This window comes from Balearica regulorum, chromosome 1 (assembly GCF_011004875.1).
Source record: "Balearica regulorum gibbericeps isolate bBalReg1 chromosome 1, bBalReg1.pri, whole genome shotgun sequence".
In the NCBI taxonomy this organism is placed as follows: Eukaryota; Metazoa; Chordata; class Aves; order Gruiformes; family Gruidae; genus Balearica; species Balearica regulorum.
In genome coordinates this window covers 51,662,920-51,687,833 of record NC_046184.1, presented here as the reverse complement: position 1 = coordinate 51,687,833, position 24,914 = coordinate 51,662,920, and the positions used below count along the sequence as shown (strand labels likewise).

The following is a 24,914-nucleotide window of genomic DNA, read 5'->3' as shown; positions in this document are numbered from 1 at the left end:
TTTGTATTTCTTAGATGTCACTCAAAATCCAGAGTTATAACAGAAGAGACTTGTCTAACATGAAGCTTTTGAATAATTCTACTCATTATTCAAAAAAGGTTCCTAGAACTTTTTTGGGGTTTTGGTATGCCTTCAGCCTAGCAAAATTTCAATTGTTTAAAATAAAGGTCAAAAAGTTTGTCAAAGGTTTGGCCAGTTACCTGATTAAAAAAAAGATGTTAGATGTATACATTTAGAAAGTTGGTGTTTTTTAAAGGAAGAGAGAATGACCTAAAGGAGTTTTACTTCTGTCTTACCTCTACTCCTGCATTTGGAAGTTTATTGTTATTTAACCTTACTTTCATATTACTTCCTTCTGCTACAGACCCCAAAATACTGTACCATGAAACCTGTGAAGAAAATGAGAACAAAAATAAGTTGACAGTATTTCCAAGTTTTGCCTAATGTCGAATGTACTACTTTTGTGAAAACAGTCTCTGGAAAAAAAAAAACCTTAGTTACAAAAATGTATAGTTTAACGGCACTAGAAACATTCATTAATTGGTTTAGCTGGAGAACTAGATATACTACAGTGGCAATAAAAGGAGATAACTCTCCATTATCTTATCTCCTACCTTGAGCTACCCTATACCTCAAACCTAACCCAAAGCATAAACTCTATAGGTCATCCGGTAGATTTAAAGTCATCTAGATCCCTTATTTGATCCTTGCAATGGTATTCTTCTAAAGTTGACATCAGGTTCTGATTCAGCAAACTACTTGAGGACAGATCCTTAAAAGCAGGCAACAGAAATGCAGATGTGAAGTAATGCAGTAATATTTTCTAAGCAAACTATGTTCTTAGTTCCTGTTGAAATCAATCGTTTTTTTAAAGCCATTGAGCTGCTGATAATCTCACTGGGCATATCATCTACACTTTTCAATATCTTTAACCAAGGAAGAATGTGAGCATGCATTCCTGGATCAGTGCTCAGTTGTCTCCAGTGAGATCAAACATGGAAACTAATTTTGATTTCACCTCTGCAGAACTGGGCAGATGGATTTCAGTAAGTTATGCATCTGATGAAGTTCTCTTGCATTAAACTACTAAAAGGTGTTCTAAGTATATTTACTTTCAGTAGACATTTAAACAGACCTGAGGTTTGGCAGATATGGTCATTTTTCAACATATAAAAATTCTGTACAGCTAAAATGTTCATTTTTCTTCTAATAGATATGATTTGTCTTGCAATGAATCCTGACTGTTTTTCAGAAGGAGATTATTTTCACCAAATGAGCAACTTTAAGATCAGGAAATTTTAGATACTTCGACTTCTACTACAGGAACTATATATGTCTAATTAAATCCTGACTATCTATTTCCGGTTAATAAGTTCTTCAAAAAACATATATTTCATGTCTGCTCAACAGCTATGCATATCTTTAGAAAAAAAATTCTTCTAGAATATCTGGGCTCAGATTATAAGAATAATAATCATATTGCACCATCTGGTGGCTTGATATGTTACATTCACTCTCCTGTATTGAACAAAATTAATTATTAAAACAGATGAACTACCAGACTTTAAAGAATTATATTTTTTTAAATCTTATGTTCATTAGGGATTAAAAGAAAGAAGTTTTACCTAATTAATTTATTTGAAATTCACTAATCAAACTGCAATAAAACTGCAAGTTATAAAAAACTGTTCACAGAAACATTCTTACCACTATTAATAAGATCTGAGTTTGTACTGGTTTTATACACATCGTTATTTTGAAGAAGCTTGCAAAATCACTCTGAAAATTTCTCTCTCAAGAAAACTGCAGCTACTGAATTTTTCAAACTTCAGCCTGTTTGAACCCTTTCTGGACATATGAAGGAGAAAAAGGTGATTTGGAACAGCCAGCATGGATTTACCAAGGGCAAATCATGGCTGACCACCATGATTGGCCTGTATGACAAAATTACTTCATTTGCAGAGAAGGGGAGAGGAGTAGATGCTATTTACCTTGAGTTTAGTAAGGCACTTTTTTTAACACAGTCTTCCAGTATTCTTAGGATGTTACACTCTGGAATGTTAGGATGATACACTATGGGAGTGTGAACAAATAAATGGGTAAAACAACGGTTGGAAGGTGAGACTCAGAGAGTAGGTGTTAATAGTTTGTACTCTACCTGGAGGGTGGTAACAAGTAGAGCACTGCAGGGGACTATCCTGGGACCTGTCCTGTTTAATATCTTTAGCAATGACCTGAGGAAAAAAGTGAGCACACACTCACCAGGTTTGCAGATGATGCCAAATTGAGGGAAACAGTTGATATTAGGGCAGATGAGGGCAGGATTGCTATTCAGATGGACCTAGAGAGCCCAGAGGAATGGGCCAACAGGAACCTCATGAAATTTAACAAATGCAAAGTCTTGTACCTGGGAAGGAAGAATCTCTCGCAAGGATACGGGCTGGGGAGCAGCACTAAAAGGATCTGGGGGTCATGTTAGACAGCAAGCTGAATATGAATCAGTGGTGTGCCATGGCAGCAAAGCAGCCTAAAAGCATCTTGAACTGTATTAACAGACATAGTTAGGAGACTGAGGAGCATAATTATCTCCCTCTGCTCAGCACTCTAATATTAGAGTACATCTAGATACCATGGCCAGTTTCCCTCCTGCCCCCCATCATTCTAACAAGAAATGTTGAACAACTAGAGTGATTGCAGCAGGGGACCACCAAGATGGTTGGGAGCTGGAGCACTAGCCCTGCAAGAAGAGGCTGAGAGAGCTGAGCTTATTCATCCCAGAGAAAAGGTTGCTTCAGAGGACCTACCAGGAGCCTCTGAGTGGCTGCAAGAAAGTGATGTAGAAGATGTAGCCAGGCTTTTCACAGTAGTGCATAGCAAGAGGATGAAAAACAATAGACCTAAATTGAAGCAAGAGAGTTTCCAATGGTACATAAGGAAAAAAGGTTTCCCCGTGAACAGATTGCCTTGTTGGAACAGGTTGCCCAGAGAAGCTGTTCAGTCTCCATCCTTGGAGGTTTTTAGAACTGACTGGATAAAGCCCTGAGCAACCTGGTCTAATCTCAGAAATGACCCTACTTTGAGCACAAAAATCTCTCCTAAAATCCCTTATGATCTGAGTAGTTCTGTGACTCTACATGTTCAACAGAAGGTGGATTTTTCCACCTGAACTATGGCATTTCAGCACTTCATTAACAAAGACTTCAGCATGGTTGAAGTTGCATCAATCACATGATGCAACAGTCTTGCATCTCTTCAGAGGGTAACTAGGAGTATGTCCGTCCCTAGGGGAGAGAATGAGCTTTTGACAAGTAGAATAAATAAGTGTTATACGACAGAAACACCAAGGAACATGATGCATGAGATGAAGAAAGTTTCATGCAAATGTGAAGATCAAAACAGTGAGTCACAACTGACTCAGAGGGGGAAAAAGAAGTATACTTAATTAAGTCAGAATAATATAATCTTCTCAAGAACAACAGAGAAAACTGTGATGGTATAGCACTCTTGAAACAACTTCTTCTCTCTTGTGTATTGTTTAATTATTTCTTACAGAGTCATCATGAAAAGCATTACCTGAACATCTGAAGAGAACGGGGCTGGTTTAAATGTCATGGAGCAATGTGATCTAGAAAGTAATAGAGGAGGAGGAGGAGTCCTGCTTTTTTTCTTGCTGCTCATAGCTTCTTTGAGACTGTGATACAATGCACTTTGTTCAGCTTCAACTTGCTCAATTAAAGTTAGTGCTTCCTAAGATTTAAATTAAAAGGGAAAAACTATTAAAGCATAACAATTGGACAGATTTAACACTTATAAATGGTTTTCAAAATAATCTTATAAAAATTCACTGCTATGTAGAAAACTTTTTATAGATTTTCATATCATCTTACATCCTAAATTAGGATGAATGGTACTTTGTGTAAGCCTTACATGTGCAGATTAATTTCGCCATGTACAATAAAGGGAATGCAAGGTTGCATATGAAAGAGGCAGGGCTGAGGCATATCCTATTTTGGAAGAACCTATAGGAAAAAAGAGAGTGATCACAAATAGTGTTGTTATATATGTATAGTGAGCAATTAGTGGCCATCAGTGATTAGCTCCAACAAGAAACAAAAAAAAAGATATCAACTCTTTATTTAGCAGAGAGCTGGAGACCTAATTTGTGGAATTTCTGAAGGAGCTGTGGAAGTGGTCAGAGTGATTTTCTGTACTCCAGAATTAGAGAGAAGAAATAAAGAAAAGGGAGGAGAATGCAGGCCTGGAAAAAGTAGGGCTAAGCCACTTACCTTGGTTAGCTAGAGAGTGCTGAAAGCTGACCGACACTCTATTAGTGTCTTCCAAAATCATAGTATCATAGAATCATAGAATGGTTTGAGTTGGAAGGGACCTCAAAGACTGTCTAGTTCCAACCCTCCTGCCATGGGCAGGGACACCCTCCACTAGACCAGGTTGCCCAAAGCCTCATCCAACCTGGCCTTGAACACTTCCAGGTGTTTAAACGTCAGGGCCTCCTTAAAGGTGTAAAATGTGAGGGCCTCCTGCACACAGTGATTATGTGGCCATTTGGTTGGTGATCAGGGTACATTTTTTTTTCTTATCGGACTGAATGGCAAATTGGTAGGTTTCTTCACCTTGTTTGCATTGTCAGGATAAGAGAAACTTAACTTGAAAATTTAATATTAAGAACTTAGTACTTTTAAATCTTTACTTGTGGCAGCTGTGCAGTGCCACAAAGGCCAAAAAGGCCAGCTCTCAGAGATTAAGAGACTGGGGATGTCTTGGACAAATTACATTCTTTTGAGAGAAGAGAGAGGTGATACATTCCTACAACTAGGATTTTTATTTGAAATCTTTTAGTACCATACACTGGACCAAGGATTTAGGCTGAACTGAGTCTGAAAAATAAACTGAAAAAGAAAATCCCAAGTTATTGGTTATTCAGTGACAGTCCTATAATCTTGCACCTTAACAGTTCCTTGTTTCTGTCCTCATACATTTATAAGCCTCTAAGAACAACCATACCGGGTCAGATCACAGATTGAATAAGTCTTGTATCTCATGTCCAAAAATGACCAAAAACTAGCCTTAGATTTATAGCGAAATGGGGACCTAAGATTTAATAGAGCCTTAATCACATCACATAGCTAATCATTTGCACAGCCCTCACCTCACTCCACTCCCTCCCCCTGCAGATTAGGGTTGCATCCACCCATGTGAGAAAAGTTTAAGGAAGAATATAAGATAAAGAAAGAACAAGATATGGAGTGACCATTCAACTTTTGCAATCAGTAATTAAATACTTCACTGCTTCCTTAAAAATTATACTTCTTTACGGTAAGATGTACTGTGATGCAATTTTTAATTAAAAGTATCACAGACTCATTCTTCTCTGAGGAACTGCTCCCAGATTGGATAAAGATAGTGTTGTGACTGAGAGTGGTACTGCGTGACCTGTATTTCATTAATTGTAGAACTTGGAAGATAAGAAATGTGGCAATGATGTTGCAAGAGAAGAATAATCTTATGGCTGAGGAAGCCAAATGTCACTATAAAAAAACCACGTTTTATCCCTGCCTCTGCCACAGACTTGCACTGTGGTATTAGCTTAATCACATTAATAGAATTTTACAGCTGGCCAACAAGAACTATGAGTGTACCCAATTCTGTAACACTTGGATATCCAACTAGACATATAGGACTGGAAGGAAGAATGAAACAACTGTGAGAGAAATAAAAAAAAAAAATGAAGAGTACACAATAGCTCAAGTAGTCAAGCAGTATGATGTAGATGAGTATACAGGTATGACTCAGAAGCTTCCATACCTGCCTGGTGGTTTACTGCATGAGAAAAGGTAATTTGTACGTTTCTCAAAAAAAATAAACTGCTTTCCTGTTTTGCAGTGTAATATGAACAGACTTATATCATATTGTGTTGAGTACAGTACAAAAGACCAGAAGATATGAGTAATTCTATATAGATCTCTTGGATGTTCTATGATACAAAAGGCAAAATCCTCTACACAGAAGCATGAAAATAAATGTATGGATTTGCTGTTCATTAAGTGAGCACCATCCACCTCAAGGAGGAAGATTAATTGAGCATATAATTAAATATTTCATCATAGTACAAATATCAAAGAAGATCATGCTAAGTTTGTCCAGGCAAAGTTAATTCTGACATTTTCTGACAACTGGCTGCAAATGTATTACATACATTCTTTTACCTACAACTTTGTGAAAAGTGCACAGAAGTAAAATATAGTGAAGGTCAGTGTAAGGCCTTTGCAAACATTTGTTTGGGATAACCACATAATTCTTGGGAATTGCTTGTAAGTCTTCATTGGTGACTATAGTTACAACTTTCGTACCATATCACTACATCTTATATTCATAAATGCCAAATATTTTACCAATATATGAAAGAGATTTTTAGTGTATGTATGTCTTTCTGATCCAGTTTTTGCATTCTTGTGACATAAAAGATGTGCATGTTAATTATCATGCTTCCAAATTTGTAGCATTTAAAAGAAAAACACTTTAGTAACTTCTTGTTGAAAATACTTTTTTCACATATTGTACAGTGAGAATTGCAGATTCTGTTATCTGTTGTACGGGCTATAAGAAATTTTATGCCCCACTGATGAGAAAGCAATTTTCTCAGAGAGATGCTTGTACAAAGCTCCCATTGATTTCAAAAGACTTTGAAATGATCCCATGAAAAAATCTACTTTTAGCCTCAATAAATTCTAAAATCTACATCTTCTAATGTTTAATAAGAATAAAATAAAGTCCATGTCATCATCACCAGCCAAAGTAATCTAACAAAACTTACAGATCTCGGAAAAAGAAGGATATTGAAGGTTGCAATGGGAAGAAGGAAACCTGGATGACATTTTAGCAAGGCATAGGTTCGTAACTGCAAAGTCCAGGTGATTAGGTGTAGAAAGAAAGATCATATCTTCTTTCAGGTTTCCTGTGAGCACAAAATTTGGGGATGTGCTCTTTTACTGTTTTAAGTCACTTTATTCTTTCATCATACTTCCCAGGGAAAATTTGACAATGGAAGTTAAAACCACCCAATGTCCCTCAAGTTCCTTCCATTTTTCTTCTTTTTGTAAGAAGGAGTAATCCAAGTCTTAATTATACAGAACATGAAAAACCATGATAATGATAAAGAATTTCTACTATATTTTTTTTTATTACCTCCAGTAGCTGCCTTTGGGAAGAAGTGGTTAACTCTTCAGGGAACTTCTGTGCAGCCTTTTGCATCAAAAAGATTGCTCTGGATAGCTTATTCTTTTTTATTTTTCTCATTATAAGGGCCTCTGTAAAATAGATATTTTAAGACATTTCTAGAAGTATAATTTATTTTATATATATATAATTTATATATAATTTATTATACTTCTAGAATCTTAATTAATAAGCCTTACCTGTTAAATACTGGAAACCTTCAATATTCTTCACATGAGACTTGCTAGACTTAAGACTTCTGTCATCCTTTTGAGAATCTATGTGGGAAGGAAATCCTGACTTATTAATTCTGATAGTGCTATTGAGAAAATTTCAGTGAGAGTGGTTAATATGTAGTTTTGTAGTAAAGCTTTGCTCCATCTCATGTTCTTTTCTTTGGTTCAAGGAGAATTTCTTGGACTGATCGTGCCACGAAAAATATTCCACCCTCATGCTCTAACATCTTTAGCAGTTATACTAACATCACAGGAAAAGAGGGATCTTGTTTGATCATAGGGAGCAGTGCACAGGGGAGGTCTGCAGTGTCAAACTAATACTAGCTTTTAATTAAATAAAAAAAAAAAACCACCAATGGGAGAACAAGCAGAGTTTTTTCAGAAGGCATTTGGCAAGAGTGGGATATCTGCTGACTGGGAAGAGATAAGGACAACTTCACAGTAGAAATTCACACTACAAAGAGCATTGAATAAAATATTCAAGTCATTCTCTAGAGAGAAAATTAGAATTATAGAAAAAATTTTCTGCAGAGCATCCCCCAATTCTCTGTTACTGACACTGTAGCAATTAATAACTGAAATACAACAACAAACTGTCTAGGAATCAAATCCAGTAGCTGTTAGCAAAGTTTAACTCCCATTGGCTGAGTAGAGGTTAGAGACTAGTATCATGTGGTAAATCTAAATTCTGCAAATTCAGTACATTATTTCTGTCTGTACATGGCATACAAACTGCCCAACATCAGCTCCTCTTCAGAAAGTAGATACTCCTTTATTTCTTAGTATTACAAAACATATTAACAGAGGACTAATCAAGCTATGAAGATCATTTAGCTTTACTGAAACCTACCTTGTGCCATTTTAAGAAGTTTCACAGCCACCCGATGTTGGGCCTGAATAAGCTCCAAGTGTAAATCCATCATAAAAGCATTACCTGTTTCTGTCTTATTGTTACCACATCCCCAAACAGAATTCAAATTCTGATCAGTTGAGTCCACCTAATACATAGGAAGTAGTAATTAAGGAAACACAAACTTTTATTACTTAGTTTACTGCATTTATCTTGACAATGATATCATTATTTCAGTAAACTGACAAACACTGACATTTTTCATATCTGTGTAATATGCAGTCATTCAAGAAAGCATGGAAGGAAGGAGAATGACTAGACAAAGCATGGATAACAGATAAAAAAAACCTAGATAAAAACTAAGAATCAATAGGAAACCAGATTAATAATAAATATGAAATTGCAGAAAAATTTGTTTTCTTGTGTTACCAGTCCACAAAACAAAGATCATATTGGTGTAGAATGATAATATTTAGAAAGTCTGAACTCCCCTCAACAGCAAAAATTAATTTTAACAATAAACAGTTGCAAGCAATAAATATGAAAAGGATTTCTGCTTTTATTTTATAGGAGAAAGCTACAAATTATAATTATTTCCAAAAGAAAATGGAAAAGAAAACCTAAAAGAGTTTATAGTTTATTACTGAAAAAGAAAAATGCTATTTCTACTACACAGAGATTTATGGAGCAGAAAGATGAGGTACAATTGATAATACTAAGATTTCTAAGTATGAAGAAAATAAGAGTTTTGTGTCATCAAAATCCAATATATTATTCATAAATTTTGTTGCAGCGTAGCTTTTTGTAGACTTTACCTTTGTACAGCAGTTGTCAAATATCGACTTTCCATTTGGTAGAAGGGTCAATGAACGAGATGTGTTCGTTCCATTAATCGCTTTTTCAAGACTTTCATAAGCAACTTGTAATTGTTCTGCAGGACTTTTCTGAAATGAAAACACATAGAAACATGTTTTATTAGATAAGAGCATTAAAATCTATAATATGAACTATCAAATTAAAGTGCTATTATTTTTAGCTGTTGCAGTTTAAACTCTGTCCAATAATCTTTACATAGGCACAACTCCCCATGCTTTCATATACTAGTATCAGTATTTTAAATTTCAATTTTAATTAATTGAAGACTGATATTCCTCCAGCTCTCAAAAAAAATTTACTAACTCAAAAAGTTAGCTTATAGCAGAATGAAACGTAACTTAAAAGAATTAAGCTGACACAGTATTTTTCACAAGCAGCTTTTCAGCCTTCCATTAGATAATGTTGAGAAAACATTGATTTTTCAGAAACCAACACTTTTAAGCAGACTGTCACTGAATTAAAGCCTCTCCATGTGTGTAAGCATTAAGACATATCGTTGACAAAATTCCTGAATCCTCAGACTAACATGTATCTTTTCTTGTTAATGTGTTTTAGTAATTTTGAACTGTTTGATTGGACACTTTTCTGCAAAGTGCCGAGCACTGAATACACTGAACAAAGCAAGGACACTCAGGATGTTCCATCTATTCCACATCACCCTTACAAAAACAAACAAGCAAAAGCACAACCCAAAATATTTCCCTCAATGACGCAGACTACAGTTGGTATGATCTTTAAAAAATGCGCTATTAAACAATTTAAAGCTGATACTATATATTGGCATAAAATGAGTCTACAGTGGAAATCAGTATAATCACACTGTAAAAAAAGTTTCAGATAAAACTTCTTCCATATAACAGATTACTATAAAAGACTACAGGAAAATTTTCAGATTTTATTTCATTTGAAAAAATGCTTTTGCTTTTTTCCTCTGCAGTAGCATGATTGTATGAAACATTTCAGCTTTATAAAACTAAATACAAAATTGTATGAAAAGCTTCAAGCAGAAGTATTTTTATGATATTCAAAAATGCTGTATTAATGAAAATGAATTAGACATTACCATCAGTATTTCAGGAATATCACAGGTTTCATCTTGCAGGAGAGAGGTATTTCTTTTTCCTTTTTATAGGAAGAAAATCAGAAAGTGAAAATGAAATATACTCAGAAAATTTTAGTACCATTTGATTAGCTCTACTACTAACTGAAGACTGGCAATAATTCAGTTCTTCAGTACTTGACTATGAGAGGTAATTATATTGTTTCTTGAAAAGCTTTTCAGGGTTTAAACACAATAGCTACATATGTACAATTATACTAATTCAATATATGATTATCCAATAACGTAGTATTTTTAAATGTACACTATATTTCATAGCAACATTATATCCAAGCTAATGAAACTTGGACTCATTTTCTAGTTCCTCACATTATTGTAACATTCATATCAATTTTCCATTTTTAAATCAATTCAAATCTATTGTTATCTAATTCACAGAAGGTTTAATGCTTATTTAACTTATAGCAGGATTTTATATATGTGAGGTCATATTTTTATGATATAAACTATTTCAGTTTAATATTCCTTGAAGGAGTATTACCACTCTTTTAATGTTCATTTGGATGGTTTAAATTATTTTCTCTTATAGAATGCACCCAGAATTGCGTTTTCCTTTCAAAAACAAGAGGAAAGCAGCCAAAACAAGACGAAGCAGTTTCTTTGTCCTTGTTTCCAGTCCTCTAGTCTGTCAAAAATTTATTTCTTCACCAAAATAAAATCATTTTTTGCCCCTTCAGAGGGACAACCTTCTAGTCACTCCTCTACTCCTTGTGCTTGTTCACTGTTTCTTTCTCATAAATAAGAAAATCTACATTCACTCGGCATTCATTCAGTGAAAAGACTCTTCTCAGTATAAATATGTACTTGACTGGCTAGTTATCAGCTTGTTTTGAGCAATGGCTCCTATTTATTCAGGTTTTTTCCCTCCAAATGGAGATATTTAAATGCAATGAAAAAGAATAGCAGTGATGCTACAAAGAAGATTCATCCAACCTCCATCAGAATGGTCTGATTTTCATAACATTCAACAACAAACAACACCTACTCTACCTTATAATGGTATAGTACTGTTCCAGGATTTTCTTCATTTCAAAAATAGCAAAAGGTATTGTCATTCTCTTCTTTTCCTAGATATGCTCTAAAAGAGTCATTAAAATCTACTCTCTAGTTACTGCAAAACAATTAGGAGAAATATGATTCATATTCCAAGTTCTAACATCCACAACAACAGAAAACTTTTTAAAGTATGTCTAAATATTCATATGTTACAGCGTTAGTCAGGGTTTGTAAGGAAATTTGTTTAAGGTAATTGGATTATATCCCAATAATGTCAACCAAGTTCAATTTCAAAGACAATTGAATTCCTATACAAAAATCAAGACTTGTGTAGACAAGAGATCCAAATTAATGGCCCAATAAAAGCAAAAGCTTCAGTATGAACTCAGTATTTTCCTCTTCTGTTTGGCCTGCCACTAGACAACCAGCACATGAATGCCCCAAATGAGCTGCAGCACACACTGCCTTCTGCCTAGTTGATAGTATGAGTGATCTGGGGCTACTCTGAAGGGGCTAAGAGACCTGTAGAAGACCTGTGGGGATGGTGAGTCGTAAGAGATGTGTTTCAAAATGCACACTTCGGTAGAACTGAAAAAAGGGAAAAAAGGAAGACCCAGGGAACTACAGGCCGGTCAGTCCCACCTCCGTGCCTGGCAAGATCATGGAGCAGACCCTCCTGGAGGCTATGCTCAGGCACATGGAAAATAAGGAGGTGATTGGTGACAGCCAACATGGCTTCACTAAGGGCAAATCATGCCTGACAAATTTGGTGGCCTTCTATGATGGGGTTACAGCGTTGGTGGATAAGGGAAGGGCAACTGACATCATCTACCTGGCCTTGTGCAAGGCATTTGACACTGTCTCGCACAACATCCTCGTCTCTAAATTGGAGAGACATGGATTTGATGGATGGACCACTCGGTGGATAAGGAATTGGCTGGATGGTCACAGTCAAAGAGTTGTGGTCAACAGCTCAATGTCCAAGTGGAGAACAGTGATGAGTGGCATTCCTCAGAGGTTGGTTCTGGGACCGGCATTGTTCAACATCTTTGTTGGCAACATGGACAGCAGGATCAAGCAAGTTTGCTGATGTCACCAAGCTGTGTGGTGTGGTCAACATGCTGGAGGGAAGGGATGCCATCCAGAAGGACCTTGACAGGCTGGAGAGGTGGGCCCGTGCGAACTGCATGAAGTTCAACAAGGCCAAGGGCAAGGTCCTGCATGTGGGTCAACGCAATCCCAAGCACAACTATAGGCTGGGCGAGGAATGGATTGAAAGTAGCCCTGAGGAGAAGGACTTGGGGGTATTGATTGATGAGAAGCTCAACATGAGCTGGCAGTGTGCGCCTGCAGCCCAGAAAGCCAACCGTGTCCTGGGCTGCATCACAAGAGGTGTGACCAGCAGGTCGAGGGAGGTGATCCTGCCCCTCTACTCGGCTCTTCTGAGACCCCACCTGGAGTACTGCATCCAGCTCTGGGGGCCCCAGCACAAGAAAGACATCGAGCTGTTGGAGTGAGTACAGAGGAGTGCCATGAAGATGATCAGAGGGATGAAGCACCTCTCCTATGAGGACAGGCTGAGAGAGTTGGGGTTGTTCAGTCTGGAGAAGAGATGTAATTGCAGCCTTCCAGTACCTGAAGGGGCCTACAGAAAAGATGGTCAGGGACTGTTTATAAGGGCATGTAGTGACAGGACAAGAGGTAATGGGTTCAAGCTGAAGGAGGGTCGATTTAGATTAGATCTTAGGAAGAAATTCTTTACTGTTAGAGTGGTGAGACACTGAAACAGGTTGCCCATAGAAGTTGTGGATGCCCCCTCCCTGGAAGTGTTCAAGGCCAGGCTGGATGGGGCTTTGGGCAACCAGGTCTAATGGAGGGTGTCCCTGCCCATGGCAGGGGGGTTGGAACTAGATGATTTTTGAGGTCGCTTCCAACCCAAACCATTCTATGATTGTAAGATTCTACGATTCTAACTAGAAATGCAAGGAAATAAGGCATAAATCCTTTGAAAACCAGGTTTCATTAGCTTTGATTATGGACAAAAAATTATCATTCTACTCTCAACAATCTCTTTAAAACAATTTTTTAATATGTATATTTGCCAAATTTTGCAACTCAAAAAAGTTCCAACGTTTAAAGTCATTCCTAAAAGACAACTACATTTTTGTTGAAAGCTTTACCTGTTTTTTTCTTAGATTTACTTGTAGAATCAGCTACATTTTCCAATATTGCAGTTAGACGTAAGGTTATCTCTGCAAGCATTACAACATTAGTGTCTGCTATGCTGCTCTTCTGAATTACTTCATTTATTATCCAGAGTACATGAACCCACTAAAAATGAGGAAGGGAAAAGAAAAAGAATCAGGACAGAGATAAAACAAATTTTAGGAAGATATTTATGTATTACAGAGGCAGATAGGGTTTTGCACTCAAAATTGTTTAAAAATATTCATAATCCTGGACACAACTCCTTTCTTAGATTTTACTTTTTTTTTTTTTTTAATGTCACCAAACTAAAATTCTGAATTTGTGCTGCTATCTTAAGCTGTAAGTTTTTCGCCACTTTCTTGAATTGATCTAGGGAACTTTCTTGTACGATACTGGTATTTTCCACCACAACACACCAAATGCTTCTTACATTGTGCCTGAATGCTTTCACTATTTTAGCATCTATCGTGGCCCACTGGCAGAGAATAGCTTACTTTACTGGGAAAAGGCTAAGAAATATTTTGATACTGGCATATGGGAGCACAGTCTGTTCAAAGTGTATATACAATTCACATTTTCAATGAAGAAGATTTATCTGCATTTTACCATAAAAAATGTACTTAGACTGGAGATCAGTATTTTATCTTGGCTTTACTATAACAGACTGCACTCATATTAAGAGAAATACATTATAATAAGGAGTACTTGGTAAGCTTTGTATTTGCGGATATATTTTAAGTAGTCATTTCCACTCGTTTGGATTCGCTGAAGTCCCATTTTGCACTTCTGCCACAAAAACGTTATTACATCAACAAGTATTTCTTTGTCAGGTTGGATATTCTGGAAAGAAAATAACAACATAGTTGTAGAAACAGGTATGTATATACAGTACATAAACACTCAAAATTTTTCAAGGTAAGTAAATAAACTGTTACTATAGTTAACTTATAAGGGTTGACAATATTTTGAAAATTTAAGAAATATTTTTTTAAAGTAATATCTGGTAGACTACCCAAGCTTTTCATCTCCTAACAATACAGGTGGTTTTACAGGTTTTTTTTTTTAATTTCTTTTTTTATTTTCAAGCTCTTAAAAGTAACACAGACAAGGAAAGCAGTGAGATGAAAATTACATGGGAGAGACAAGCAAATTAACTATCTGTGAAACATTCTAATAGTCAATACATTCTGGGTAAACTAAGTAATGTAATTTAAGTTATATTAACTTTGGGAATTTTTTTATCACAGTACTTAAATATTTGCAGAAGAAGATCTAAATTAGTAGGTTTCATTTTGCATTGACAGCGTACTTCCACAGGTTGTTGGTGCATCTCAGACGAGGAAGCACTGAAGAACAACTTAACTAGAAAAAAGGTTGGAGTGGAATACCTACCAACTGAAAGAAATGTTAAAACACATCTGCATCTCATAAAGAGAGTAATTAGCAAATTCAAAACTCTATTCAGCTAACCTCCTAATTAACACATTTTAAAAGGCAGTAGTCTGTGTACACTGTGTTAAACACATTCTGAACAGTGATTAAGGATCAATACATATCTTTATCGCCATTTATACCAGACTTGGACTAGTATCTCAGGTGCAATGAAACTCAAGCCTGCTATATCCACTCTACCTGTACGCTCCTATGTGTACCAGTGTAAGATTTCAGGAATATTGATATTGAGAAGTGGGGGGGAGAAAAACACTATAAAAGAAGTAAATCAAGATTGCTTTTGCCACTCATTTGGTGGCAACAAGCTGTTAGACTGGCTCAGCTATATCATGTAACTTTACCATCAGTGAATTCACTGTTAATCAGGGGAGAATTTCTCTTTCTTGCCCGGACAGATTAGGTTCCGGGGAGATTTGTGGGAAATTGTAGAAGAACCAGAAGAGTTTAAATCCAGGTAACCTGCCTCCATAATACAGTGGTTATGTAAAAAAAAGACAAATCATGCCATCTAAAAGTGTAACTACCTCACAGGCAGGATATTTTGACTAAAGCTAAAAAATGTGTGTGCCCCAGTTACACTCAAACAGGGGCAATATTCAAATTATATCTAAAATTAATTCTGCAGTTAAGACATATGCCATGTTAACAGAACACATTTTTTCTAAGGAAAATTTTTCATTAGCCTTTTGGATCACAGACTATTTCAATGTAAATGCTAGTGGAGACATTGCACTGTAATTTTTGTTCCCTCACAGTAGCACATTATGGGAAATCTCAGTTTGAACAAGTAAGCTAAAAGTGGTTACTCTGGGAATAAACCATCAGATATACAATGGGATTATTCTGTAGTACAGGCCTCAGCACAAAATGTCCCACACTCTTTGGTTTTGCTGTTGCTGCTGCTTGTTTGTTTGCAGTGAGAATTTACCTTAAATTGCAGGCATACTGCTGCTATAAAGGCATTATCATTCCTTAGGGTCACTGCTCAAATTTCTATGAATATTGCAGAAATGTTTTACTACAGCTGAGCATACTTGCCCACCTAAATCTAATATAAGAAATTTGATCTCTGCTTAGCTGGAACATGCAATTAGTTCTATGATATTCCAAATGGATTTAATATCTACATTTTTAAAGTAGTGTGAGTACATAGCATCAATAAAATTAAATAAAAATTGAAATAAATATTATTATTTTTTAATCACAAAGTGATCACATCTTAGGGGTATCTTTTTTCATTTTCGCTATTTTGTTTTTGTAGTTTGTTAATCATGCAACTGATTCCTTTGGTCTTAAATTATATGCATTCATTACAGATTATGTGATTTGTTCAGAAGAAATGTCTCTAATTTTATTATACCTGCTTAGATGTGGAGACACAGGAAAACACTGTTGTTGCCAAAATCATAAGATCATCGGAAGGCTCTCCGTGCTTTAAGGAACCCTCTGCATTCAATGTTTATTAAAAAAGGAAGAAAAGGAAAGGCAAGATGTTATTTCTAGTTACAAAACCATGTCTGAAAAGATCCAAGTGAGTCAACTTAGCAATTTATGCCAGCAGATAATATACTCTGACAAATAGTAAATGCAAAGGGGATAGATATCCCCAAGTTTATTAACTTTCTGTGAAAAGTGGTCCTTGCTATTTTTGGAAGTGGAAAGTTCTCGAGATATCTGCAGTTTTTCAGAATGTTATACAATTAAATTACAGTTGCTTTAACAAGTTTTTCTTCCTTTGATGCCAAGAAATTTTACATAAATGAAGTATAAGGAGAAAAGAAAGCCAAAGATGTCTGTTTCACTTTTTTTCCCTGAAAACCTGTCTGAAAACATCCATTAATTTTACATCTTTGCATATAGCATGATATATGTTAAACATATATGCTATTTCACCCTCAAGGAAAATGGTATAAAGTAATGTTTTGGCAAATGAAAACTAGACAAAACTCAGTAGGTTGCAACTTCTCAATTGCTAGTTTTTTTGATAGAATACTATATGCACCATATTAAATAGTTTTAAAATAAGAAACAAAATTTCTTGCTGCTAAAATATTTGAAATGGAAACACATCTTTAACTGAACAACACTCACTTCTGAATGTTTGCTTCTTTTCAGAACCATGAGGCATCCTAGCTTCTTCGGTATTAGTTTCACTGATAGAAAAACCGTGTTTAAATTTTCTTGGAAATAGTAAAGGTTGCATCAGTGTAAGAAGTTTGAGTTCCATTTCAGCTTTCTTCCATGTTGGGTCATCTTGAGCCTAATTGACAGAAACAGCCAGTAGAAATTTGTCTTTAAAACATGTACTTTGAATACTCTTCCTTACCCTCCTAGGAAAAGACTGCATAAAGAATGTCTAAATAGCATTTGGATTACCTGAAGAAAATTAAGGACAAATTCAATAGCAGAGTCAAACACATCCCACTCTTCATAGCTGAAAGCTAATTTTATAAATTTCACAGCAGCATCTCCAGACACTCCCTTTTCTCCTGCAGTGATGACAAAAATATTTTATGTTTTATATATATATTCAGAAGTTTAATTTAAGCAATAATTTGGGTATTGATAAATACAAAGATAAAACTCCACGTGCTTTTGAATAGTCAGCATAATCTTGAAGGATTTTTTAATAGCTCAACAAGATACAATAGCTTTATTATTTTGCTGTAATTTCTATGCTTATATACTACTTTAATGATGTATCTGCAATGTCCTGTTACATTCCAAAGAGGCTGTACTATTATTGATATTAATGTACCTGTGTAGAGGAAATCAAGGACTTTTAGTCATTTCTGTTGCAGAAAGAGCTTAAATCTGGGTATCACCCCATAATAACCCTTCTTCCCAGAAATTTAGTAAAAAAAATGGGTAGAAACATAACAATTTCTTGCAAGATAGGTGACCATTACTCATTACTGTATCAGAAAATGTGCATGTACACATAAGGAGTCTATTTTCTCACTCCTGAAGTTTAACCCAAACCACACTAAGGCAGAAAAGGGATGTTCTGATCCTTGGAACTCTAAGCAAGTGTCTTAGCTAATATATTCAGCAGTGTTCTGCAGTCCTAAGACTGCAGTGCCTTTATGCATAGAATTGCTACTAACAAGCAAACATTTGTATGGCTGGGTACAGAATCCTTTGAAAATTCAAAGCTAGCTTACCTGTTAGTATCAACTGCAGAAGCGTTGATGATACATTAATTGTACGAAAATGATCGGTGCAATGACTTCCTTGAATACCAGTACTGCTCACTCCACCTTTAATATAGACAATTCATTAAATCAGTTTATCCTAAGCACAACTACAGGCTGGGCAGAGAATGGATTGAGAGCAGCCCTGAGGAGAAGGACTTGGGGGTACTGATTGATGAGAAGCTCAACATGACCCTGCAATGTGCACCTGCACTCCAGAAAGCCAACCATATCCTGGGCTGCATCAAAAACAGCATGACCAGCAGGTCGAGGGAGGTGATTCTGCCCCTCTACTCCACTCTCGTGAGACCCCACCTGGAGTACTGCATCCAACTCTGGGGGCCCCAACATAAGAAGGACATGGAGCTGCTGGAGCAAGTCCAGAGGAGGGCCACAAAGATGACCAGAGGGCTGGAGCACCTCTCCTATGAAAACAGGCTGAGAAAGTTGGGGTTGTTCAGCCTGGAGAAGAGAAGGCTCTGGTAGACCTTAAAGCAGCCTTCCAGTACCTGAAGGGGGCCTAGAGAGGGACTGTTTATAAGGGCATGTAGTGATAGGACAAGGGGTAATGGCTTTCAGCTGAAGGAGGGTAGATTTAGATTAGATATTAGGAAGAAATTCTTTATGATGAGGGTGGTGAGACACTGAAACAGGTTGCCCATAGAAGTTGTGGATGCCCCATCCCTGGAAGTGTTCCAGGCCAGGCTGGATGGGGCTTTGGTCTAGTGGAGGGTGTCCCTGCTCATGGTAGGGGGTTGGAATTGGATGATCTTTAAGGTACCTTCCAACCCAAATCATTCTATGATTCTATGATATTGTATTTGACTTCTTATATTCTAATTGGCCAGTAATCTTATCAAGAAAATATGATTTTGAATTGTATTTAGTCTCTATAGATTCTTTTATTAACAAAATATTTCTATACCTTTGGCTATATTCAGTCCAGAGCCTAGCAAAAAAGGTTTGGAAGGAATCATCAAGTCCAGTCTTTTTCTCAAGTTTTTACATCTATCTCTGAGCGATTTGTTTGGGGAAAAAAAAATAAATATATATATATATATATACACACACACATACATATATATATATTAAACACCATGGCTGGTTGGTCTTGCCTGGCTTCCAGACCCCCACCCACCTGCTCACCCACTCCACCTCCTCAACAGGACAGAGGGAGAAAATAAGATGGAAAAGCTCATGAGTTGAGATAAAGACAGTTTAATAAGAAAAACCAAAGCTGTGTGTGCAAGCAAAGCAAAAAAAAAAAAAGGAATTCATTCACTATTTCCCATAGACAGGCAGATATCCAGCCACTTCCTGGAAAGCAGGGCCTCAGGATGCATAGCAGTTGCTTGGGAAGACAAACGCCATAACTCTAATGTGCTTCCATCCTCTCCCTTAGCCCCAGGTTTTATTGCTGAGCATGACATCATATGGTATGGAATAGCCGTTTGGTGAGTTTGGGTCACCTATCCCAGCTATGTCCTCTCCCAGCCTCTTGCCCACCCCAGCCTACTGGCCTTTGGAGAGAGGACAGTTGGACATAAATGCAAGGCACAGCACCATATGGGCTATGAAGAAAGCGATCTCCATCCTATTGAGAAAAGATATGCGTAAATTACTGTGGATTTTTACTGATGCAACAGACAACAGAGATTGGCCCAGATTTTTATCTTAAATTTTGTAAAGATAAGAAAGATTTCCTGTTTTTACAGGTGTTATTGTTATAAATGAAATAGCAAACAAAATAATAAAATGGAGGTCTGGGCTCCTAATCAACACTCTTTTTGCTTCTTTATGTTGTTACCTGAGAGGATTTCCAGGCCTGCAAAAAAAAGCTCTGAAATGACATCACGAATTTCAATTTCATCAGGAACAGGTGGAGCAGGGCACAACACATGCCTGCTACTATCAGACAGAGCTTCCAGGATGGCAAGGAATTGAGCTGGGGCACTGTCAAACATTTCTGTCAGCAGCCGTTCGGTAGTAGTACGAGGCCATGGCAACTAAGTAAGAAGAAGTAATGTAAGCCTTGTAATATCTAAACCAAGTTACAACAAAGCAAGATTTCTTTCAAAACAGTTCACCTTCAGAAAGTAAGTATGTGTTTAAAAGAGAAAATAATATACTGTAAAATATATTGTTGTTATGAATTTCATGCTTCAAAGGCATAGCAAAGCCTCATGCTAAGTGGGTACAGTACTTAAGATGTGCCATAATTTCATAGCAACCACATGCACTGCTGCATGGTATTTTACTTAGAAAAGAATACAATAGAAATTATGAGTGAGAGTATTGAGGCCATGTAGTTTAAAGCCACCCAGATCTTTCCTTATAATGATACAGACTTGACATAAGGAGCTAAGTTCTATGCACTTTGCAGAAAATCAGAGAAAGATTAGGATGCTCAGCACCGCAGTGAAAGTAAAACACTATTATATTCTCTCACTTGCACATTTCAAACAGCATAACATAAAAATACAAGGCAGAACACACAAATATGTATTTGCACTATTGACAGCTAAGAAATCAGAGATCTATATAAGAAAATATTTTAAAATTTTATTTCAATGTTCTGTTTACATGGTTACCAAGCCACTACCAGATATAAAGTAAATCAGAGACACAGTACTTTAAAATGTTGCTCATAATCCATCAACATTTCAGTTCTATTTATTTGGCACTTTCCAAAATAAAAACACTTTAGATCGGTTTCTAGGGACATTTAACTAGACAAAAATTTGGGAATTTCCTTCTCGCTTTCCTGGATCCACATCCTTTATTTTAGCTTCCAAATTAATTCTTACAGACAAGTTCAGCTGTGTACCTCATGAAAAAAAAAATCTGTTCAATATCTGCCAGTATTTAGAGTATTAAAGCTAAAGAGTTATTTTTGTTTTCAAATAAGCTCATAATGAGTGAGCCCCATCTATAGTATAACTGTATTTTCCAAAGAAAGAGGAACTATTTCTGCTGGGAGTAGAGTAAAAGTAAAAACAAAAGATAGTTAATATTGGATACTTATGAAGCAGCTAATACTGGAAATCACTTCCAGGCATTTGAAGGACAACAAAACCATCACGAGTGGTCAGCATGGATTCACAAAGGGGAAGTCATGCTTGACTAAATTGCTCAACTTCTGTGTTGAAATGACCGGACTGGTAGACAAGGGGAGAGCAGTGGATATTGTCTACCTAAACTTCAGTAAGGCCTTTGACGCTGTCTTCCATAACCCTCAGCAAGTTTGCAGATGACATAAAACTGGGAGGAGTGGCTAACATGCCAGAGGGAGGTCTTGCCATCCAGAGGGACCTTGACATGTTGATAGGAACCTCATGACATTCAACAAGGAGAAGTGCAAAGTCCTGCAGTTGGGAAGGAAGAAGCACATGCACCAGTACATGCTGCGGGGGGGCCACGCAGCTGGAAAGCAGCTTGGCAGAAAAGGACTTGGGGGTCCTGGTGGACACTAAGTTGAACATGAGCCAGCATCGTGCCCTTGCAGTAAAGAAGGCTGACAGTACCCTGGGCTGCATTAGGCAAAGTATTGCTAGCAGGTCAAGGGAGGGGATACTGGTAAGGCCACACCTGGAGTACTGTGTCCAGTTCTGGGCTCCCAGTACAGGAGAGACATGGATACACTGGAGAGAGTCCAACAAAGGGTCTTGAAGATGTTTAAGGAACTGGAGCATCTCCCTGGTGAGGAAAGGTTGAGAGAGCTGCAACTGTTCAGCCTGGAGAAAAGGCTAGGGGGGATCTCCTCAGTGAATACAAATACCAGAAGGGAGGGTGCAAAGAGGACAGAACCAGGCTCTTTTCAGTGGTGCCCAGTGACAGGACCAGAGGCCATGGGCACCAACTGAAATACAGGAGGTTCCCTCTGAACATCAGGAAACACCTTTTCTCTTTGAGGGTGATCAAGTACTGGCACAGGTTGCCCAGAGAGGTTGTAGAGTCTCTGTCCTTGGAGATGTTCAAAAGCCGTCTGGTCATGGTCCTGGGCAACCAGCTCTATGTGGCCCTGCTTGAGCAGCGGGGTTGGACCAGATGACCTACAGACGTCCCTTCCAAGCTCAACCATTTTGTGATTCTGTGAAGCCATTCTCCTAGCAAAAGAACTCCAAATTTTCAACATTTTTTAAAAAATCCTCATAATGATGTTTGCACACTAAAAAAAATTTGAAGCAAACTATACAATTTTTTTAAAATTTTTTTGTGTCATTGTATTCAATATATCTTCTTCCCCACACTGCGGATTTGTTTTTATAAGCCCAATCGAGAAATCAGATCTATGCCAGCAGAAAGAAATATACATCACATATATTCCAGGACAAGCTAAGCACAAATTGCAGGTTTTGTTTAAAAAACTCCATTAAAATGCAGAGCAGAATGGGCATGCAATTTACTACTACTAATATTTTTTCATAAGCATTGTGTTGTCATGTTTAGAAAACAAACATTGCACTGGTGCAGAAAAACCTCAAATTGAAAGCTAACAAACTAAATAGATTAGTCTAGCTTGTTTCCATTTTTCAAGGTGATTTAAGTATGAAACCAAATTCTACTTCATACATACTAGAAGAGAAGGAAGAGCTTTACTTCTTTGCCAGTCCAAGCATAATGTGCTCTATAACATGCTGGACTGAGCTCTGAATACAACTGTCCTACCTCTTATACTAGAGTGTACATGTTCTATGACTAAAAAAGGAAATTGTTTTGAAAGTCAAAGTACTATGCAAAAATAAATGTCCCATATTTTTATATTGACTTGACACTTAATAAACCTACAAAATATTCTGAAATAATTATTAAAAGAGTGCTTTCTGCTTTTACATTATTCAACAAATCTTGTAAAGTTACAAAAGGCATACAGAAATAAATGCGAAAAGTCAATACTATTCCTTCTTAAATAAGGTAATTAAAACTGTTGTAGCACATTTTAGAAGCAAAAGACTTGGTGGCGGAGTTAGGAACAGTGCAATTTCTAACAATTTGTTGTTTACTTCAGGCATTCAGTTTTGTCAGAAAATCAAACAGACACTGCAGAACAAAATCAATTACTGAAGATTTTTTCAGGCTTCTGGAGATCAAATACATGAGATTCCTGCTATGTAACAGACATAGGTTCCTAGTAACATGATGGGTGCCTGATGAGCAAACATTGTTTGAAAGCATACTGAGTTCCTAATATCCTCATTGTTGAGCAAGACTTTTAGATGATTGTCATTCAGAAATACTGAAGTCTTCCAGAATCAACTGACCTTGAGAAAGTTGACCAGTACCTTTACATGTGCAAACCACACACACTTGAACATATTGAGGTTTCAGCCCTACCTGGGATAATGGGAAATTTCCAGTAAGTGAGGTTTGGAACAGATCAATTGTGCTATCCACGCAGCTCTTCGATTATGATTCAAGTCAATTATTTGAAACTGAAGTATCAGATTAGCTTTTTAAAAGTTTTGATGAATAACTTATATAACAGAAGCATTCGATACAATCAGATCACATCTGTAATATATTGGTATAACTTCATTATAATTTTACTGTTAACCATAAGCACTATCAAATGAGGACTCTCAATTGCTTCTGATATGTCTTTCTAACACAGCCAATTTTCTTTTAAAAAATCAACATAATATAGATTAATGGCATAGAAATAATTAAATAAAAATATATCAATATTAAACAATTATTTAAGACAGAAAAACCATCATTCTTATTTTGAATTATTTGGCTTTTACTGTACCTACTGCAGTACATGTTTTTACATGTAGCTTATCCCAAAGTATTTTACAAATAAATTAGATAATTATGAACAAGGAAATCCAGATTTAACCTATTTGTTCAGTTCTGAATGTTTGAATTTGTTCTAGCATCAGATAAACTGTGACAAAGAAGATGTCACTTTGCAGTATCTCTTTCCTTTTGTCTTTCAGAAACATGCAAAGAGATTCCTCCATTTTACCATTATATTATGAGGTACATATGTAATTGATCTATATCTACATCATGACAATTAAAGAACGATGGAATTTCAGTTCAAGGAAACCTTGAGAAACTTGAGGAAGTAGTTGTTTTACTGGCAGAAATGCCAAACTCTGCATCTGGGGAGGAATGCATCTGTACAGACTGGAAACCGAATTTAGGAATAGCGGCGCTGCCAAAAAAGACCTGGTTGTTAAACTTGAGCCAGCAGTGTCCTCTTGTCACAAAGAAGGCAAACTGCAGACTGAGTTACACTAAGAGAAGTGTAAACAGCACAATGAGGGGTTATTTTCTTCCCTTACCTGGAACTCATGAGGCTCCACCTAGAGTACTATGCCCACTTTTGGGTTCCTCTGTGTAAGAAGGATGTTAAGAAACAAGACAGGGTCCCATGGAGGTCTACTGAGATGATTAGGGGCATAAAATGTACAAAAAGAGGCTGAGGAAGCCTTAGTTAGTCTGGCAAAGAGGAGGCTAACTAACAGGTGACCTAATAGCTGCCCACAACTACTTGAAGAAGACTTAGAAAAGTAAAGAAGCCAAACTCTTCTGAGTAGAAACAGATAATGTAACAAGGAGTAATGACAACAATTTCAACTTTGGGGGACTGGACTAGATGACTTCAATTCAGATGACTCTGAAAGCATCAGGGATGACTTGCAGATTGGACATTAGGAAAAGTATATTAAGTAGGAAGGTAGTGCAGTACTGGAAAAGGTTATCTAGATTAACAAGGGAATCTCCTGCATTGCAAGTTTTGA

General features: G+C 36.7%; 1 protein-coding gene across 5 annotated transcripts in view; it reads right to left on the bottom strand.

The window, feature by feature from the left end:
* The window catches only part of CFAP54 (cilia and flagella associated protein 54), a 118,526-nt gene that overhangs the window by 76,667 nt on the left and 16,945 nt on the right, over positions 1-24,914 (bottom strand). For all 5 annotated transcript variants that reach the window (XR_012834705.1, XM_075749202.1, XM_075749212.1 and 2 more), the window contains 14 exons: positions 19,973-20,171; positions 18,136-18,231; positions 17,348-17,460; positions 17,063-17,231; positions 16,332-16,417; positions 14,225-14,359; positions 13,492-13,642; positions 10,259-10,317; positions 9,135-9,263; positions 8,320-8,467; positions 7,434-7,511; positions 7,204-7,325; positions 3,574-3,747; positions 297-389 (listed from right to left, as the gene is read on the bottom strand). Coding sequence is in view for 4 of the 5 variants with exons in the window: in XM_075749202.1 (XP_075605317.1) it covers positions 297-389; positions 3,574-3,747; positions 7,204-7,325; positions 7,434-7,511; positions 8,320-8,467; positions 9,135-9,263; positions 10,259-10,317; positions 13,492-13,642; positions 14,225-14,359; positions 16,332-16,417; positions 17,063-17,231; positions 17,348-17,460; positions 18,136-18,231; positions 19,973-20,171 (1,752 nt within the window). In the remaining variant the exon portion in view is untranslated. The remainder of the gene's footprint in view (positions 1-296; positions 390-3,573; positions 3,748-7,203; positions 7,326-7,433; positions 7,512-8,319; positions 8,468-9,134; positions 9,264-10,258; positions 10,318-13,491; positions 13,643-14,224; positions 14,360-16,331; positions 16,418-17,062; positions 17,232-17,347; positions 17,461-18,135; positions 18,232-19,972; positions 20,172-24,914) is intronic.